The following is a 20,604-nucleotide window of genomic DNA, read 5'->3' on the forward strand; positions in this document are numbered from 1 at the left end:
GGTGATGGAGGCTGCGTCTGTATTAATCACTACACTATACCTAGTGGCCGGCACAACACTTGACATGTTGTATGGGTCAGTGGCCTTGAGCGCTAGATAGGCCTTCAATGAATGGAGATGGAAAGACTATTGTAGACTGAGATAGTGTCATTGGCAAAGGCAAAGAGGTGAGAAAGCGCTGGACAAAAAAAACTTTCAGTTTAGCTAGGGTGTAAGTCACGTGAGAAGAATATACAAGCTGTTTCATACCAGCTCATCTCAGCATTTATTGAACACCTACAATGGCAAGGCAGCATCTGAGGCACTATGGGTACAAATATATGATTTTTTCCTCTGAGCAACTCACCATGTAAAATGGTTTAGATTCTGATTTAGCCACTGACTAGCTTGGAGACCTTGTACCATTTTCTGTGACTCAATGTCCCTATCTGTGAAATAGGGATAATAATGGCTACTAGCTCATAATATTGTTGTGCAGATTAAATGTGAATTCTTTTAAAGTATATAATGTAGTTCTTGTCAAATAGGAAGGGCTGAAAAAACCCCATCTATTACTGGTAACAGTAGTACTTCTCTTTCTATTATAAATTAGTGAAGAAGACAAAGAGGTAAACAGGTTGTTGTAAAACAGCATGTAAAGTGAAGTAATAGAGGTCTGCTTATGAGAGGAGTTCCTTTCTCCCAAGCCAGAGACCTGGAGGACAATCTTGACTTCTCCCTCACCACTCTGTACCCAAGTCAGTCATCCTGTCGTGGTAAATCTACCTTCCAAATATGGCAACTCCTCTCCCTTTCCACTGACTTAATTCAAACCCTTATTGTCTCTTGTCTGAACTCCTGGCTCCAGCCTTGAGGCTAAATGGTTTCCATGCCTCTTTATTAGCTTTGTTCCTTAAGCATCCATTTTCCATACTGTCTAAAAATTATTTGATTATTAATTGACTTTTAGCAATCATTGTTAATTCTTTGAGAATAAAGCCATTATGTTTTTCATCTCTTTCATCTCTGATGCTTAACATAATCCTTAGAATATATAGAAGAGGCACACAAAGAAGGGAAGTGTAGGCAAGTGGGGGAAGGAAGAAATAAGTAGAAGGGAGAGGATTTGAATTTAAAGTCTCCCAAATTCCAGTCATCACTGCTTTTTTTCTGGCAACACAGTATAGTACAACTCCAAGGATCAGAGAAGGTATCTGGAGAAGTATAGCTAGAAGGCTTTGAATAGAGTGACTTAATGAGAACTGTTTGAAATTGGTGGTGACAAACAGCCTGATCTCATCAATACTCATAAACTTAATTAAATGTGGAAAGTGAAGGAAAGGAAGGAGATAAAGATGAGCCTCGAAACCTAAGCAGTTTGGAGGTTATTGATGCCATTAACAGAATTGAGGAATATAGAAGAAAAAGTAGCTTTAAAGAATTAAGGAAAATTGTATTACAATATGAGCGTGTTGAAATAAGGTAATTCCTCTTAAATAGCGCCCTCATTGACTGACACATACATATTTTAACTATTAAATAAATAATTGCCCTTTGTATAGAACCTGCAGACCTTACAACATCAAATCATCAAATATTTGAAGTTTTTTTTTTGAGAGTAGAGGTGTATCTTGCAGACTCTCTATATTTTTGCTCTGCCCTCTGATTAGTCATATGCTGGCCTTTTTTTGCTAACAACCTTTGCCTTCTAATTCTTTACTCTTTCATTTGGAGTGATCATCCACTGCTTGTCCTACATGGACCAAAAATCAAAATTGCATTCTTGGATTAAGATTGGATTCCCAGACTTTATTTCAGGATTGCAAGCTGTCTACTGTCCTACCTCAAGTGCAGTGTGTTTAAAAATAAACCCGTCTTCTTCACAAAACTGTCTTCATGCTTCTGTTAGGATTTCTTTTCTCCCAGTCATTCCAGCTCAGGATTTACCTTTGATGGCTTGGTTCCCCCTTCCCCTGTTATCCAATTAAAATTATTACAGTTTTCGGTTCTTGGTTCCTTTCCATTCTCATGATCATTCAGTTTAAGATGTAATAACCTTACACAAATGCTTTTGCAATAACCTCTTTAAAAATCTCCCTGCCTGCATATAGATTCCTTTCCCCAAAATCCTGATTTCCTTTCCTAAAACCCAATTTTATCCTTTCCTTTCCTTATTCAAGACTTCTTCCTTAGAATGCTTCTCAGAATTATTTTGGTGATTTCATTTATCAAGAAATAAATCCGTGGGAGTTTGTTGTGTACAATTTTGCAAAGTCAGCAACAGTACATTACATCCTTAATCATTGCATGTTGAGTTCTTATAATGTACTACATATCATAAGGCACACATAAGTAGAAAATACTTGACTGACTGATGTTTTTAGCTATATAATGATTAATTTGAAAATATGCCTTCAGCCATAATACATACTTTTTCTTCCTCTATTTTTATAATCTTAAACTTACAAAAGTTGGGTTTTTTTCATGTCTTTCAGAACAGGTGGGATTATTCCTCCAGTAGCTCAACAGCTTCATAGAGAAAATATTCAACGCATAGTGCAAGAAGCTCTCTCTACCAGTGAAGTCTCTCCATGTGAACTCTCAGCAATTGCGACTACCATAAAGCCAGGGCTTGCTTTAAGCTTGGGCGTAGGTTTATCATTTAGTTTACAACTGGTAGACCAGTTTAAAAAGCCCTTCATTCCTATTCATCATATGGAGGCTCATGCACTTACTATTAGGTTAACAAATAAGGTAGAATTTCCTTTTTTAGTTCTTTTGATTTCTGGAGGTCATTGTCTTTTGGCATTAGTTAGAGGAGTTTCAGATTTTCTACTTCTTGGAAAGTCTTTGGACATAGCACCAGGCGACATGCTTGACAAGGTAATTATTTAAGAATTAATATCTCCATTCTTTTTTGAACTATCACTATTCATCTAAATATTTCTGGATAATATCATATTAAACTGAGAAATATTTGAGCAAAACAAAAAGAGTAGTGCATAATTTTATGAAAGATTCCTTCTTACCCATTCTGAATAAGATGATATGAGGTTTACATCAGTATATAAAGGCTCTAATAGTTTGTATATATTACATTTATGTTTTTAGTCAAATAACATGTGAAAGAAAGTGCTTTGTGAAGTGTAATGTACCTTTTAAAATTGAAACAAGAGGATATATAAGATGACATAAGGACATTAAAGATGCACAACATTTTATTATTAAATGTTATAATTGTTGATACCACTGACAAGCAGATTTATTTTCCTTTGTTTTAGCATTCTAAAAATGACTTCTTATTAAAAAAACCTGCTTCTAGGGAGAAGGTGAGGGTGGGACGTTCTGGGAGAATAGCATTGAAACATGTATATTATCGTATGTGAAACAGAACACCATTCCATGTTCGATGCATGAGACAAGGGCTCAGGGCCGGGGCAATGGGATGACCCAGAGGGATGGGATGGGGAGGGAGGTGGGTGGGGGGTCCAGGAAGGGGAACACATGTAAACCCATGGCTGATTCATGTCAATGTATGGCAAAAACTATTACAATATTGTAAAGTAATTAGCCCCCAACTAAAATAAATAAATTTATAAAATAAAAAAATAAATAAATAAAAAAAATAAAAAAACCTGCTTCTATCAAGCTGAAATTCAAAAGAAATAGGGCAGGTTCTTATTCTGAAGTTTATAATTGAGCAGTCATTCTTATTTTCAAACCTATTTTCCATCCCCAATAGAAGAGCAAAAGTAGATAGGAAGGCAGTGATCAGCCACTATTGATCACTTGTCAGAAGGAGTAAGATGTCTGTCTTGACCGACCACCAGATACAGTCCTTAGTTCTAAAAGTATAGCATGTCTTATTCATCCAGGATAAAAATCATTTTCTTTGTACCTTGGTTTCAAAATGTACAGTTTCATGATGTTACAAAATTTTTTGTTTGTTTTTGGTAGGTAGCAAGAAGACTTTCTTTAATAAAACATCCAGAGTGCTCCACCATGAGTGGCGGGAAGGCTATAGAACATTTGGCCAAACAGGGAAATAGATTGCATTTTGATTTCCAACCTCCCATGCAACGTGCTAAAAATTGTGATTTTTCTTTTTCTGGACTTCAACATGTTATTGATAAGATGATAATGCAAAAGGAAAAAGAGGAAGGTATATTTGTAATTAGTAAAGTTGGACAGATAAGTAACACTGGATGGTACCTAAAAATACCTGCTCATTCCCGCAGGTATTGAGCAGGGGCAGATCCTCTCTTCAGCTGCAGACATTGCTGCTGCAGTCCAGCACACTGTAGCCTGCCACATTGCCAAAAGAACACATCGTGCTATTCTGTTCTGCAAGCAGAGAGGCTTGTTACATCAAAGTAACATAGTACTGGTAAGTCTTGTCATTATAGTAGTAATCCTTTACAGAATGTTCCTTTCCTTTCCAGAGCTTAATTGACCATAAGCATAGGATGAAAAGATCTTTATGCCATATGTTGTCCCTGACAGTAAGAGATTATGTAGAATAAAAACTAACAGCCATTTCTTATACAGGTGTGGCACTTTTATAGGACATCTGTACAGCCTGTGTGGCAAAACATTCAAGGCTGCATCTTACTGAATTTAAAAGAGGGTTTACAGTATGAAACAAAATGCAGTATAACTGCTATCATTGTTTTTAGAAAAATGGACTGTTTCCTTCAAATTTATGTTCCTTTGATAAAATCTCTTTAAATGTACTTAAAAGGCTTAATAAATTTCCTGTGTAACTGTATCTTAAACTTCATCCTTTTGAAAATTGTAAAGTGGGAAAATATTTAAACAGTAGGTTCACAAAATGGAATATTACACAAATATCAAAGGTAATAGTTTAAGAATTATGCAGTAAAATGAAAAAAATGCTTATAAGCAAAAACTACAGGGTCCAAAATACTGTATAATGATTGTACTATGAGGAAAGGGTTAGAAGAAAATATACAAAAATGATATTGATTATATGGTAATATTGAAGTTGTTGATTTTTTTTTTTCTTTTCCAAATGTTTAGATATACCACTTAATCATTTACCCACCTACCAAAATGTGATATTGTCTTATTGTATAATGCCGGTATGTTCCCCCGGTTTAGCTCACAGCTTACCTCATATTCATATGTGATATTTGTTCACTTTGGTCTTCTGAACTTTTTCAGGTTGTATCTGGAGGCGTCGCAAGTAACTTATATATCCGAAAAGCTCTGGAAATTGTGACAAATGCAACACAATGCACTTTACTGTGTCCTCCTCCCAGACTATGCACTGACAATGGCATTATGATTGCATGGTAAGCCACAGCATATTTCTGGTTCACTCGTAATTATGTAAACACTAATTGCTATTTCATCATGCTAAATTTTCTTCCTTTAAGTCTTCAGCTAGTTATTTTATTTTTAATGTTTCTTATTTAGGAATGGTGTTGAAAGACTACGTGCTGGCTTGGGCATTTTACACAACACAGAAGGCATCCGCTATGAACCAAAGTATGTGGTACCATTCATAATCTCTATGCAAGTTGTACCATAAAAGTCAAAGCCTGGATTTTGCTTTTATATTTAAGGTTTTCATTGACATTCTGGTGGTACTTGAAGAAAGATTACATTAATTTTTTTTCTTCTAACCTAGGTGGTAGATAACTTACAGGAAATATTTTTGTTATAGCAATAAATTATACAAATGTTGACAAATTATAGGTTAGAAACAGGGAGTAGGTAAGGATGATGAATTCTCTCGTTTGGGGCCAGAATGGAAACCATGTCCGTGACCTGGACTTCTGCAGTGTCAGGACCATCTCAGCACCAATTGCCATGCTGAAAATAACGAAAATGTGCAAAAAGTATCCAGGTGTGAGACTAGGTTGTGAGTATACATCTCCGCAGGAAGCTGAGAAAGTGCCAAAAGATAGTTTATTTTCTGCAATCCTTATTTCCCCTCCTAAATTGAAGTTCCTAGGAGTAGCACAGTTTTTCAATTTGTTATCAAGTTCTGGTCTAAGTTAATTCTGGAATAGTAAAAATAGTAAAGCATGATTATATTTCATAATCTAACATAATTCTATTTTCAGTATTGTTTCATCTGCTGTCTTAAAACTTTTCAGCATTTTAGTACGTAACTATCAGCCACGTGAACCATAGACTATTAAAGCTTATCATAAATGAACAGATTTTAATTAGTAGTGACAAAAAGAATCTCTTTAGTTGATGGCCTAGCCTCAGATGGAATCCACCATCTGATCCAACACAGCCTTCTTGGGGCAGTGTTGAGGCTGGAGATGATGGCTTTTAGGTTGGGGTCCAGCTGAAGCCTAGCACAGGGCAATATCCTAAACATGTAAAAAAAGCAGAAATCTGAGGCCAAAATTATTTACTGAAGAAGAACAGAGAAAGAGGGTAGGATCTAAGGCCTCCCTGCCACTAGTGACAAAGGAGCATAGAAAGGAACGAACCTGCTTTTGAAACCTCAGAGGAGCTGGTGGAAACCTGGTGAATTTCTGAAGTAGGAATGCATAGTTTAGCTGTATGGTAAACTTTTTAGCCTTTTAGCTTTGTAGAGCATAAAGCATTTTTTGTAATTTTTTTGTTTCAACTTTTAACTTATTTACAGTATTTGAGAGCAATAGAACTCTTTCAAAAACATCTCAACCCCAAACTCACTAAATCATGTACATTAAATATGTATAGTTTTTAACATGTCAATTATACCTCAAAGAGATTTATTTTATTTGTTTGTTCATTTTTTTGGGGGGGGGGGATAATGAAAGAAGTTTTAAAAAATTGCCTAATTTAGATTTCTAGCCTTCCTTTACCTGTTTTGCTAGTTTGAGGTCCTACTCTATTTATATGTATTCAAGAACCACCATCACATATGATAGTTATACACCAGATACATATACTTTTTGTCAGAATTCTAAACAAATAGTTTCCAGAACTAGTGACAGATCAGTAAGCAAATATTTGAAATAATGTGATTTGTCTGGTTTTGATGCAGATGTCCTCTTGGAGTAGATATATCAAAAGAAGTTGGAGAAGCTGCTATAAAAGTGCCACGATTAAAAATGAAGATTTGATTTTTGCTTTAAAAAAACATCCCTAAAGGTTTTTATTTGTATATAAAATATATAATATTAATTGTTCATCAAGACTTTCTTTGTTATTACTTTTCTTATGTTTGATGTTTAACCTGCTCTTCTGAGAGACAATAATAATATAGTCTTACAAGAGAGTATGGGGTTTTTCTATTTAATTATCAAAAACCAAAATAAAACATCTTGTGAGGAAAATAATATACTGATATTGGCAGGTGAAAAGAAAAATCTTGGAAAAAGTGTAGCAATTCTGCTAAATCATCACCCCATGTTAACACAAACGTAGATCTTTTCCCACCTCTCTCATATCAGAATAGTATAAGTTCCTATGGAAACATTACACTGACTTTTCTAGTGAGACAGCAATTTTAGAAAGGTAGCCAGGTCAAAGTCATGTCAACTCAGAATTCTAGGACAGAACAAAAGGAGACTTTCTCTAATAGAATGTAAGTTAGTAATTATAAAAATATATATTATTAGGTCTCTTCTCTGAAGCAAATGGGATTTCTATACATTTCTTAAGATCCATCTGAGATTTTAAAAAATATGACATGTAAGTAATCCCTCAAGGGTGTATTCTACTTTTTAGTTGGCCACATATATTAACATTCATTATTTTAGAAAGTATATTTAATTAGTGAAAGTATATGAGATGAAAAAGGATTTTTTTTTGGTTTTTTGATAATGTCCTTTGAATCTGAACTTTTACTGCAGATATTGTAACAGTTCATGACTTTTCTTCTGCCCAGATTTAAGGAACTGAATGTACTGTCCTTTGAATGTAAGGTTGATGCTACTGTTTAATGTCCTTTGAGAGGTTTTGCTAGTAAAGATTTATGTTACAACATCCATAACTGAATCAAGTTGTTAAAAGTCCATAGGGTCGCAAAGAGTCAGACACAACTGAAGTGACATAGCATGCATGCACAGGTAAGAGGCAGGTGATTTGATGAATTGAGACCTTTCTCATTTTTCATATAATTTTTAAAAATATAAAGAAAATGCAAGGTAATAAAAATAATCTTTATTTTGGCCCTGTACTTAAAGAGAAATACTGTAAAGTTTTAAGCATGGTAGGATGGTCTGTCTAGGCCAGGATACTCAGGAAATGCCTATGTTATTGAATGCAATAGTGATCCTCAACTTTGAAGCCACCTGAATCCAGTGACAAAGTTCAAAATTTGCTTCTAAAGGCTTTTTTTTTTTATGTCTACAGAGGCTTAATGTTTTGTTTATGTGAATTCTTAACAATGCTGAATAAATGATACTGGTTTTTATCATTTGAATTATTTATCCCTTTCTAGTATTAAAATTCTCCTCAGATTTTCCCCTGGAATTCCTGTATTTTAGTCTCTCCACCAGGAAGTTGTGACTCTGGACTGTTAAGATAATTTAGAATTGAATTTGGAGATTAAAGGAGTCTCTTATTGTACAGTGGTTAAAAGCACAGGCTTGGACTTTCAACCTAAGTACCTGTAGCTGCTATCACAATCACCATCATCATCATCATTGTTATGTGAAGGCATGTTGGAGAAAATAACTGCTAATTAACATACATGTTCCAATGCAGATCAGAGAGACTATAGAGACAATTGAGCAAAGTGGACAAAGAAAAAGGAGTACTCTTTAAAGGACTCACTGAGACCCAGTTAGCTTTTATGTCAAATCTGTTTGCTGCTCTAAAATATGAGAAGCAGACATACATCAAAGCTTGCACCTACTGGAAATAGTACTCTTTGGGCAAAGACATCACGTGATTCTAAGCCACAGAGAATATCATCTATTCCAGCTGCAAACCAAGGATGCTCTGTAGGGTATGCAGTCTGGTCAACAGTGGTGGCCACACTTTTTAGCCATACTTTTATGCTTGATAGGAAGTGATTTCAGATTTTTTTCAATAAAATGTTTTTAAATGTATACATTTCAGAATTTTATAAGGCTCATGCATCTGTAGTATCTATCGTGAAATATCTTATGGTAGCACAGTGAGGGTTAACATGTAGGCTACTTTGAATCAGACCTTTTTAGAGCAGCATACCAATTAAAAAAATGTTTCTAACATTTGATATATATATATGTATATATACACTAATTGTGTCACTTGTGTCAGCTGCTGTATCTTAATGGTTTTAGGTGCAGGCATTCTATTATAGAAAATGCTACTTAATTTTTGAAGCCATATATCAGACCTGATGTTAAATTCCAGTAGACATGCTCAGGAAGTTTTGTTAAACATCAATATCAAGAATTTGCATTCAAAAAGATTATTCAGTTATGTATATTTTAGCCCAGTTGAAAATGAAAAATTTTACAAGATTGCTCAGGAATCCGTTCACACTAAAATGCTTTTATTAGCCTTCTGCAGGCTCCGGATTAGCTTTCTGTACATGTTTCCCAAGTTGGTTCAAAAGCACTATTCTTGGTCTTGATACAGTTATGATATCTGATGAAATTGCAGATGAAAAGGAAAAAACATTATGAGAAACAGTAGTCTTTTTTGTTGTTTTGAAGAGTCCCATGAAGTTAGTTACAGGAGGTATAAAAGTCAAAGAATCTCTTGGTTGAATTTTGGGTTTTAATTTTCTTCGGTGCTCTTTCCCTAAAAAGGAGAGAGCCATAATTAAGTGTCTCTGAAGCCTAAGAGCCCTAGGAATAGTCTCATTGCTTTTAGTTCTATATATTTCTGTTTCTTCACATCGCTGAAACATACTAAGAGAACACATCAGTAGCTTCCAGACTTTTAGATGCTGGAATGCAAAAATCTGTGGGATCAATATATGGTTGCAAACTTTTTATCATGCCAAGTTGTCACTAATAAAAGAACAAATCCCAGCTACTTTAAACATCATTTTGTAAAAGAAGGGATATTTTCATGTCAAAAGAAGGTGTAAAAGCCATTATCTTAAATTGGAGGACTTTACTTGAACGAAATTAACTTTATTAGATACCTAGTTGTCCTTTTTCCTTTTTGTCTTATGTTATCACAAACCTGGTCTGGACTTTGCAGACCATTACTGGTATACATATTATTCAGAAACCAATATTAAAATGAAGGAATAATGGAACTAGCTTTATTCTTCTAGGTAAATTACTCTTACACTAAAGAAGCTATACAAAAACCAGACCATACAGAAACCATTCTACTACTGATGATATTCAAAAATATAGCTTCCCACACATACCCACCTTCCCTCAGATACTCCCTGATAAATGAAGTTCTTCCCTGTCCTTTTCTTTTCCTATTCTCTGTCTTTCCATTTGTGACTCCAACAAAGTGATCCTGATTTCAGAAAGTTCTGTCTTTGCTGTTGCAGTAAGGTAACACACCGAGTGGACTGATCTGGGGTCCTACACTAAGCACACATGGTCAATCACTAAGCATATACATAAAATCAGTGAGTCATTTATTTTCTCTGTTACTTGTCTAGTAGGAATTGGATACTAACATAATCAGAGCTGGATTCTGATCTCACAGGCCTCGGCCACTCAGCCATCAACTATAAACTTACCTATCAGCTCTATAAAACTGAACATAGTATCAATGGAAAGAATGTCATCTCTGCTGTAAGAACTTATAGACAAGTTGTACATGAAACAGTAATAGCAAGATCATAATTAAAGTCATACTTACATGTTTCAATAATGACATTTCTATGCATGGCTCATGAGAAAAGCAAAGTAAGAAAGGGATTTCTGTCAAATGACATAACTGGAGAAGCCTTAAAAGGAATGATTAACACAGCACGGGCTTGTAAATGGGAAGATATTTTAGGTATGTAAAACCAGAAAAGCAGAAGTTTACCGGGAAACATTTTTTGGTAGCCTCTACATTTTGAATTCTTAGAAATAAAACAATCATAAAAGGTCAGAATAGAAAGTATCTCAGAGATAAAAGAAAATTCAATTACCTTTCTTAAAGACAGGAATTATGGATGGTCCTCCATTTTTCTCCAGACTGAAAGGAAAACACTTTTATCACAAAAACTAGAAATATATAAAAACTTAATATACCCAGGTACCATATTCAGTGCCTAGTGGTCTAATTTATACATGTTATCTGTACTAACTATGCGTGTTACCTGTAAGTATTTTATAGTCCATCAGTCATTTATTCACTTACCACCCAAAACATGTGGAAGATTCAGTATGCTTGAAGTGAACAGGAAAAGTTTCATGGAAGAAGAGACACTTCAGCTAGGTTTTGAAGAAAATCAGTCTTTAAATAGATGAGTTGGGGGAGGGTATTCCAGATATGGGGAACAGAATATGAAAAATTACAATACTATAAAACAGCATGGCATGTTCACAGTGCACTAAGTAGTCTAGTGTGATCAGAATTAAAGTTATCTGGAGACTTGATGGGAGATAAGATTGGAGAATAAAGATCAGGTCATTTTGTGTACCATGAATAAGAGAAAATTTAAACTTGATTTTCAAAGTAATGTGATACTAATGAAGTATTTCAAGCTAAAGAATAACAAGGTATACCTAAGTTGATATGATGTGGCTTTAATAGAAGAATTTTAATCATTATCCTGTACATGTAACATATAAATATGGTGTTACAAAATTTCCCTGGCAATGTAATTTTAAATATTAAAACTGCTTATGATGGATGTGTTCCTGGTTAATTTGATGAGGAACATTTGCTTTTGTCAACTTTAATAAGACAGGCCCCAGTCTGTTCACTATGCCAATTTCATGGCTATAGGGTAACATGAAACTGGCTAGTACTTTAGGCTCAGATTATTTTCACATAGGGTCAGTTAACAGTAAAATTTTATTTCTCTACATACTTCAAAATTTACACATCCAAAGACTCTTCTAATCTGCCATTTTTGAGGCTGAAAGAGGGTGTGGGAATAGAGAAGTGGTATATGCTCCAAAACAATGCTGCCATGACCCCAACCAAAATTAATCTACTTTATGTTTCCAGTAGTGGTATCAAGGAATATTTTGTGGAAATTAATAATATTTTAGCACATTTCCTGTAGTTTCATTTAAATAAAATTCCTTTGCAGCATTGTTATGAAAATTAAAGGGAATAGTCAATCTATATAAATACTGTAAGAGTGCATAGGATTATTAGTTATGGGAGTAATTGTTATTTGTTTACCAGTTTTACTCACTTGGTAGTCATTCCTGTAAGGTTACTGACCACTTGTTATTGTTTATAATCCTGAAAATTGAGAGTTCACAACTCCAGGGGATGCCATTCACCTCACAGTGATTGTAGATGGCAGTCAAGTTTACTAGGGAAGGAGTATCTTATTCTAATTCCCAAAAAGTTGCCATATGGGCTAGCTGTGGGAGTGACTGTGTAAAATAATACTTCCATTATTTAAAGTAAATTAATTTTTTGAATAAGTAAATATTATTTTAAACATTTTTTAAATTAAAATTTTTAAACCCAGAAAATTAAAGCAATTATAATTTAGTTTTCCCTGGATTATATAAAATTAGATAATCAGTTTTGGGTATTCAGTTTTTCAAAGAATTCAAATTAAAGTGACTGAAGATATACTCATTTTTCTCTATACTTAAAATTGATTTATAGAACCATGATACACTACTGGATTCTATTGTCTTCTATTATCATAGAGTTAATAATATATCTTGAGTAGTTCTGTTTCCAATGTGTAAATAGCACTATTTGCAGAGACTTTTAATTCAGCTGTAAGTACAGAAGAAGAGAAAATATGCCCATTGTAAGGAGATTCTCCTCTCCTTTCTTTTTATAGAAACTTAAGTTCATGGTAGAACTGCAACACTGAAGCAAAATCCTCTGAATTAAATGCCTGGCAAACTTTGCCATAACTTTAGCCACTGGGTCTGATTTAGCCCTATTTATACCCTGTGTTGGAGAAGGCAATGGCACCCCACTCCAGTACTCTTGCCTGGAAACTCCCATGGACGGAGGAGCCTGGTAGGCTGCAGTCCATGGGGTCGCGAAGAGTCGGACACAACTGAGCGACTTCACTTTCACTTTTCACTTTCATGCATTGGAGAAGGAAATGGCAACCCACTCCAGTGTTCTTGCCTGGAGAATCCCAGGGACGGCAGAGCCTGGTGGGCTGCCGTCTATGGGGTCGCACAGAGTCGGACATGACTGAAGCGACTTAGCAGCAGCAGCAGCATACCCTGTGAATTTGGCATAGCTTTGAATCAGATGTAAAAGCCCCATTTGATGCCAAGGTCATAGTGGCATTCCTGGTTGTCTCAGAGCTCTCAAATGTACCCCAAATCTACCAAAAAATGACTTCCTGAATCATCCCGCCAGGCTCCTCTGTCCATGGAATTCTCCAGGCAAGAATACTGGAGTCGGTAGCTATTCCCTTTTCCAGGGGATCTTCTTGACCCAGGGATTGAACCCTGGTCTCCTGCATTGCAGGCAGATTCTTCACTCCTTTGAGCCACCAGGGAAGCCCAGTTTGAACTTGGAGGCAACTAATCTTCCAAAAACTTCTGAAAAGGGGGATGAATAACCCTGACAAGACAGGATCCCCAAGATCAGTTGTATTCTTGTCTGCACTCTAAATTCAGTTGGTAAGGTGGAATTAAAAAGAGGCTTTGGCAATGGACATTTAGAATGAAGTCTTTCGTTTGTTACACAGTGCATAGATTCATATCAAGGATAGTTCCCTTTGTTTGATCTTCCTTAAACTTCCTTAAAAATTCATCTCAGTAATTTCACTACTGCCACTTCAAATATAGGAATAATACCTTAGGGAAGGAAGTCCCACTTTTTGTTGCATTTCAAATTCCTTTAAAAATGCTGGGTTTATACTTGCATCTCTGCTGATATTATTTGTTATACGAAGGAACTGATTAGGCTTATTCCTGCATTCCTTTAATAAGAGTCGGAAAGCATTTGCATTGTAAGTTAAGTAACCAAGAGCACTGGAGCAAGCCATGCGAACCTAAGTGAAGAAGAAACAATTTCCCCTTTAACACTGAGCTTTGTTCTTAAAATATCTAACCCAGTGTGTTCATTAAATATTTCGTAGGAAGTCTCTGTAGAGATCACACAGCAAATATGTATGTCAGCTGATGGCAATTTACAGACAGAAGCATAGCCATATTTTGGGGGAGGGCTGTGAGTTGCCATTGATTTCGAGTAGTTGTTCTCAGTCCTGGCTGCATTTTGGAATCACCGGTAGTTTAAAAAAAAAAAAAAGCCCACCAACTAATTACAGTCTCTCTTAGTAGAATCTGGTGTCCTGTATTTTTTTAAGTGCAACAGTGATTCTAACGGGCAGCCCAAGTAAGAACTTCTGAGTTTGAACTAAGATAGTAGGTCTCGGTTTTGCTGTGAATTGGAATCACCTGGATAGCTATGAAATTCTTGTCTGTATTCCACCCCCTAGAAACGGATTTAATTATTTTGGAGTGCAGCGAACTGAACATTGGGACTTTTCAGAACTGCACAGATGATTATAATATAGGGAACTAGGTAAGAAACCATAGCATAAAAGTAAGTTAAAAATAAGCCACCCAAGGAAGCAACTCAGTTATCCACGGGCAAAACCAAAGAAACAAGCACAGATTCAGGCCATGGGACTCCAGAAAGAGTCATCCTTTCTTTGAAGAAGATACTCTCTGCATCTCACTCTGAAGTAATTAGGTTGTTCATATAATAAAGTGCATCCCTGGGAAGTTCTTAGGAAAACCTCTTCATGGTGGCATAAGAAATGTTGAAAAAAATGAACGTAAACCAAGCCCATGCAGGGTACCAGAAGGCTGACATATTGGTCTTTACACTGACGTACAACTTCTGTCTATGCCCCCAAATCTTCCATGGCTTGCACAGTGATTCTGGAGCAGCAGCCTCAGCTTCTGGGAACATGTTAGGAATGCAAAATATAATGCTAATTCTACACCAGATATATTAGATCAGAAACTTTGGGAATGGAAGCCAGCAGTCGATGGTGTAACAAGTCCTCCAGGTGATATAGCCTTAAAGTTGGAGAAATACTGCCTTAGCCTTTCCAGGAAAAGCAAAAGAAACAGAAGCAACACACTATCATAGCCAACTGGGCTTCACACACCCTCACTCTTAACTGTTGGGCACGTAAGGAAAATCTTCCAATGGATTCCACTTTCACTCATTACAAATAATCACAGAAATGACTGAGTGACTTTAATTATAAAATATAAAATATTTTATAAATAAGTATTTTTGTATCATCCATGTACTTATTCATAGACTGAACCTTAAAGCCTGAAGTTAAAACCAATGTGCGTATTTTGTGGGAACCAGAATTGTGAATGGCAAAGGTAGGACTAGAAAAATCATAAAATTTTGAGTTAGTAATATGAACTGTTTATTATATAACACTCAACCTGTGGAGAAATTTGCCCACAGAAGTGAGAGAGAGGCAAATTATTTTTAGGATATTCTGTTTTAGAATTACTTTTTCTTACCTCTTCCTGTCCTGAGTACAAATGATAGCAGAGCTGTTGGATTGTCCCTAATGTGGTAAATGCTTCTGGAATACCAGCTCTAGAATGAGCCAAGGTAGCTATTAAGTTCCCTATAAATTAAACAAGAAAAAATGCATGTCATTTAATTGATATAAACCAATATACTGTGCCTTCATTCATTTGCATATATTAAAATATTAAAAAGATTTTGAGTCACATCTCTATTAATGAAGAACTGCTGAGGAAAAATATGTGTGTGTTAAATATAAACTTTCCCCCAAATTATGGTTTGGTTTTCTGTCACAAACAGTAAAAGTTAAATAGGTTCATTTAAGTGTGAAGAATTTTGAAAAATCAGAGGTTTTCTTCCTCTTGGCTTCAGAATATATTTTATTTTGAGGTTTTATGTTTTTTAATGATTATGAACATAATGTTTGAACTATGTAAGAAAATTTAATATCCTTTTTGCAATTCAAATGGTTTTGAGTTAAGAGCTTAATTATATTTTTAAAATCAAGCAATATATTGCTTATTGACATTTAAGATCATTGAAGTTCTTCCCATAAAAGCAGTGTTTTGAGATTGAAGTAATAAAGTGATCTAGTAATTAAATAAATGTGCAGCTACCAACTTAAAATTGTTTCATTAGAATTTGTGTTTTATTTTTAGAGATATCATGTGATATTCTTTCACAATATTGTTGCTGTGTTGGAATAAGTGTAACACAATAAATCTATTTTTACATTTGTGGGTGGATACTTTATTGAGGTATTCACTGAGTTTTTGTTCTCCTTGTGTTTTTTCCAGCCTCCATTAAAAGCCAGAAAGACTTCTGTATTTATGGCCTCAGAATGAGGAGAGCCGGGTGGTATGGTCTAGATAACGACCTTAGTAATGATAACCTTACTTTCAGGCTTATATTTTCTAAAGCCTGAGTTTATAGAAGAGGAGGAAGGAGAAAAGGTGTCTTTAAATATAGGGAGTAAGAAATGGGTAAGGGCAGAAAATCTAAGACTAAAACAGATAGCAGGACTTTTCGTGAAGAATGGCTAAGTGGTACACATGGGAAAACTGAACTGCTGGCAACAGAAATATCAGTATATGTAAAATTTCTGTGCTTTTGGAGCCTCTTCTGGAAACCATACCAACTTGGACTTGGGCATATCATTTATTTTACTTTATACCTGAAATCTAAGTATCTGGCTTTGCTTGAGAAATCCCAGGCATGCATATGACTCTGAAGGTGCATATGACTCCAGTGGTGGAGTGCAGAGGAAGCCAAATAATTTTTGAGATTCAGCATCTACCAGGCTGGGAAAATTAATATTTGAAAGCTAAAATGATATGGCATTTCTTGCACAGAGGAGTTTATGAGGTAAAATTTAAACCCACTACAATTGTTTTTCAGAGTCATAGAATTACTATGACTAAGAATGTTATTTAGATAAAAATATATTTAATAACTTATTTTAAACATGTATTTTTTTTCTAGCTAATTTTTGTTTGTTTGAATTTACCTTAAGAAGGCAATGGCACCCCACTCCAGTACTCTTGCCTGGACAATCCCATGGACGGAGGAGCCTGGTGGGCTGCAGTCCATGGGGTCGCGAAGAGTCGGACATGACTGAGTGACTTCACTTTCACTTTTCACTTTCATGCACTGGAGAAGGAAATGGCAACCCACTCCAGTGTTCTTGCCTGGAGAATCCCAGGGATGGGGGTGGGCTGCCGTCTATGGGGTCGCAAACTGAAGCGACTTAGCAGCAGCAGCAGCATTCAAATGTAACTTTATGGCAGCAAGTGAAAATTTTTTTTGGTGTATTCAATAATCCCTTTCAGTTAAAAAACAAATACTTTATTTTTTGGTAGTTGTCTCTCCTTATGGCTGTCATTTTGATACTGTTTTATGTTGTATTAAGCGTGATAGATCAAGCAAATTAACATATTTATCATCTGGAGAGTTAGATCTGGATAGATATAGTCAAACAATTAGCACTAACTATGTCAAGAGTGCTACTGGACCATTTTGCTTTGCTATATTGCATAGCAACATAGAGAACTCAAACATTAGCCAAATATGCACATTTAGTTAAAAGGAAACAGAGGTTATCAAGTATAAGTCTGCCAGTATTACTATAAATTAGTGTATAAATTTTGTGGGTAGTTCATAGTTGAATTCTCATTTTACATTCTGAAAAAATTAGAGGTTTAAAAAAGTAATTAGGAAATCAGAAGGGCTCTAATTGGGGTGCAGATAGACTTTCATTGTTCCATGTAGACTTAACTCTGGAGTTCCATGTAGACTTAACTCTGGAGTTCCACATAGACTTACATGAATTCATTCTTAAAACCATGTGACAGAGTATCAGGCTTATTTTATTACTCCTCAGATTACAAAAAAAGAAAACCTTTTTGAAAATAGTTTTATGTGGATATGATTGACTTCTAGTTATTTCTTACCTGTCAAGACAATAGTAGTGGAATCAGCCGAATATAGACTATCAACTAAAATGGTAACACCTCTCGCAGTCAAAGTAATGTGGTCCACATCTATAATGACTTTAGCTAATACAATAATCTAAAAATAAAAAAAGCATAGAATCATTGAACATTTTCTACTCAGCTTCTGTAATTAACCTTTTATTTCTGAGGGGATGCTTCTCAGGAAAGTAAGAGGGTCAATTTGGTATGATCCAATAAAAGAAAAGCAAGCTGTGTGGTGAGGACCCAGAATGTGTTTCCCTATCTGATTACTGAGTAACCATTGTAGGCCATATTATTCTTCCATATTCTTTCTACAATGTTTGCAGCTTTTGCATCTGTAAAGTATGGGTTCACAGAAAATACTTCTCCTAAAGTTCGCAAGATAGACAAAGAAGAGAGAATAAGATCAAGAAGAAGCCAGAAACATATGTTGTCTATATGGTTGAAGAATCAGGTGATCAGCTAAAGATCCGCAGTTAGAAAACTTGTTTCTCTACCTACTGCCTTGTAAAATAGGGGTGATGAAAATAATACTACATGCCTGTCAACCTGATAGGGTTGTTTTAAGCATCAGATGAGGCAAAATTGCCTATTAATTTGTAAAAAACAAAAAAGCCCACACCGTGTTGTATAGTCGCTAAGTCACGTCCAATTCTTTTGTGACTCCATGGACTGAAGCCCACCAGGCTCCTCTGTACATGGGATTTTCCAGGCAAGAACACTGGAGTGGGTCGCCATTTCCTCTCCAGGGGATCTTCCTGACCCAGGGATCAAACTTGCATCTCCTGCATTAGCAGGTGGATTCTTTACCATTGAGCCACCAGGGAAGCACCGAACCTTGTAAAATTCTACATAAATGAAGGACTCATAAATAATGGAATTCTTATGAGGTGGAAGGGGGTGGTGTAAAAAATACTGTGAATTTTACAAGATCAGTTAATATTTTCCAGATCCAATGTTTTTTGTAACTTTCCAGTTTTCACTAAAAAAATATATTGATTTGAAATTTTAACCCTCAAATTTATACCTGAAATGCTGCCATTGCCTTCTCAGTTTCAATTGTTGATTTAAGGAAAGGTTCAAAAATTGATATGCTCATTGTTCCATTTTCCAATATTAAGTATTGTTGAAAGCAATTATTGAAGGCAAAAAGGGTTAATGCATAGCCTGCTCTTAAACAAATATCCTGGAAACAGGAGAGATGCATTATCTTTAACTTACTTCATTTATCATGTTACTCAAGGCAATAGGTTTTGAATACTTGCATATTATGATACATTTCATTCTTATCTCTGGGAGTAAAATAAGACATTATTGGGGAAAACGGGTAGTAGAGTTGCTCCAGAATGTTATTGAACAGATAAAACAGAGAGTTAGGTCATGGTATCAGGGAGAAGAGAAGAGAAAAAATTTTTAATTTTTAAATGGAATGTTAGATTACGATTGTGTAAATGAATACCTAAATGTAATAGGAATCTCCATAATTTTATTAACCTTCAACTTTTTTATCATATTTTTATTTCAGCATTTTAAAATAGAATTGATAAAAATTAAAATTTCTCTTGTATAGCGTGATATATATTGAATTTTATGCATTCTGAGATGATACCGCTCATTTCTTAAAATAAATTTACTTGTAAAATTCTGCTGTATTCTAAGGGAGAATAAAAAATGATTCCTTTTTAAAAATCACATTTTAACATTCTGGGACTGGGCACAGAGCAAAAGTCAATTTTCCCTTTGGCAGTCCATTTGCCAAAGATTTACAAGTATGGTTGATCTTCTAGAAAGACCCAAAAGATAGAATCTTATCCCTAAATCTTATTTTTAGTATTGTATTTGAACATTGTGGTACAGAGAGAGAGAACCATTCATTTCAGTGTGAGAGAATGTTAATCTTAGTGAATTTTCTTCTGTCACTGTTAATCATATTAAAATGCTATAGGTACATATGAAATATTTGCAGATAAAAGTATATGATGCCTGAGATTTGCTTCAAAAGTAATATATGAATAGTGAGGGAATATGTAAATGAAATAACTGCTGAAGGCCGGTCATGGGAATATGTGAGTATGCTACTTTGTCATTCTATTTCTGTTTGAATTTTTCCATAATAAAAAGTATGTACTCACCAAGTACTCTGGTACAAAGTAGCTCCAATACTTTGGCCACCTGACAAGAAGAGCCAACTCATTGGAAAAGACCCTGATGCTGGGAAAGATTGAGGGCAGGAGGAGAAGTGTGCGACAGAGGATGAGATGGTTGGATGGCATCATCAACTCAATGGACATGAATTTGAGCAAACTCATGGAGATAGTGAAGGACAGGGAAGTCTGGCATGCTGCAATCCATGGGGTTGCAAAGAGTCAAACATGATTTAGCAACTGAACAACAACTTACAAAGTAGTCACCTGATCACAGGCAAGAAGAAACGTCTTAGGAATAAAGGGAAAAGGTCCAAAGAGTGGAGCAAATGGTAACAATCTGGGAGGAATTGTAGAATGATTGAAAGTAGAATGGCCAGTAGAAGGAAAGGGAGAACATGGGTGTCCCTGAGGAGCAGGTTAATGAGAGTAACATGTAGATGGAACAGAGTAGAGGGAGG

The 20,604-nt window shown here is 35.4% G+C and overlaps 2 protein-coding genes across 51 annotated transcripts in view; one reads left to right on the forward strand and one right to left on the reverse strand.

Moving 5' to 3' along the window:
- OSGEPL1 (O-sialoglycoprotein endopeptidase like 1) overlaps positions 1–8,377 on the forward strand; it is a 22,473-nt gene extending 14,096 nt beyond the window's left edge. The window contains exons 8-13 of the mRNA XM_081579374.1: positions 2,475–2,862; positions 3,937–4,141; positions 4,218–4,366; positions 5,164–5,294; positions 5,419–5,490; positions 6,995–8,377. Of these exons, the coding sequence (XP_081435500.1) occupies positions 2,475–2,862; positions 3,937–4,141; positions 4,218–4,366; positions 5,164–5,294; positions 5,419–5,490; positions 6,995–7,073 (1,024 nt within the window). The 3' untranslated portion in view covers positions 7,074–8,377. The remainder of the gene's footprint in view (positions 1–2,474; positions 2,863–3,936; positions 4,142–4,217; positions 4,367–5,163; positions 5,295–5,418; positions 5,491–6,994) is intronic.
- A 1,041-nt stretch (positions 8,378–9,418) lies between these two features.
- ANKAR (ankyrin and armadillo repeat containing) overlaps positions 9,419–20,604 on the reverse strand; it is a 52,070-nt gene continuing 40,884 nt past the window's right edge. For 13 of the 50 annotated variants that reach the window (XM_081579341.1, XM_081579338.1, XM_081579314.1 and 10 more), the window contains 6 exons: positions 19,027–19,185; positions 17,976–18,093; positions 15,516–15,625; positions 13,815–14,011; positions 11,000–11,046; positions 9,419–9,690 (listed from right to left, as the gene is read on the reverse strand). In XM_081579341.1, coding sequence (XP_081435467.1) covers positions 9,443–9,690; positions 11,000–11,046; positions 13,815–14,011; positions 15,516–15,625; positions 17,976–18,093; positions 19,027–19,185 — 879 coding nt within the window. In that variant the 3' untranslated portion in view covers positions 9,419–9,442. Of the gene's footprint in view, positions 9,722–10,277; positions 10,445–10,999; positions 11,047–13,794; positions 14,012–15,515; positions 15,626–17,975; positions 18,094–19,026; positions 19,186–20,604 lie in introns of all 50 variants that reach the window. The other 37 variants (XM_081579342.1, XM_081579322.1, XM_081579323.1 and 34 more) reach the window with 12 other exon arrangements.

The sequence above is a fragment of the Giraffa tippelskirchi genome, chromosome 3 (assembly GCF_054371585.1).
Source record: "Giraffa tippelskirchi isolate mGirTip1 chromosome 3, T2T-mGirTip1v1.2.pri, whole genome shotgun sequence".
Taxonomy (NCBI): Eukaryota; Metazoa; Chordata; class Mammalia; order Artiodactyla; family Giraffidae; genus Giraffa; species Giraffa tippelskirchi.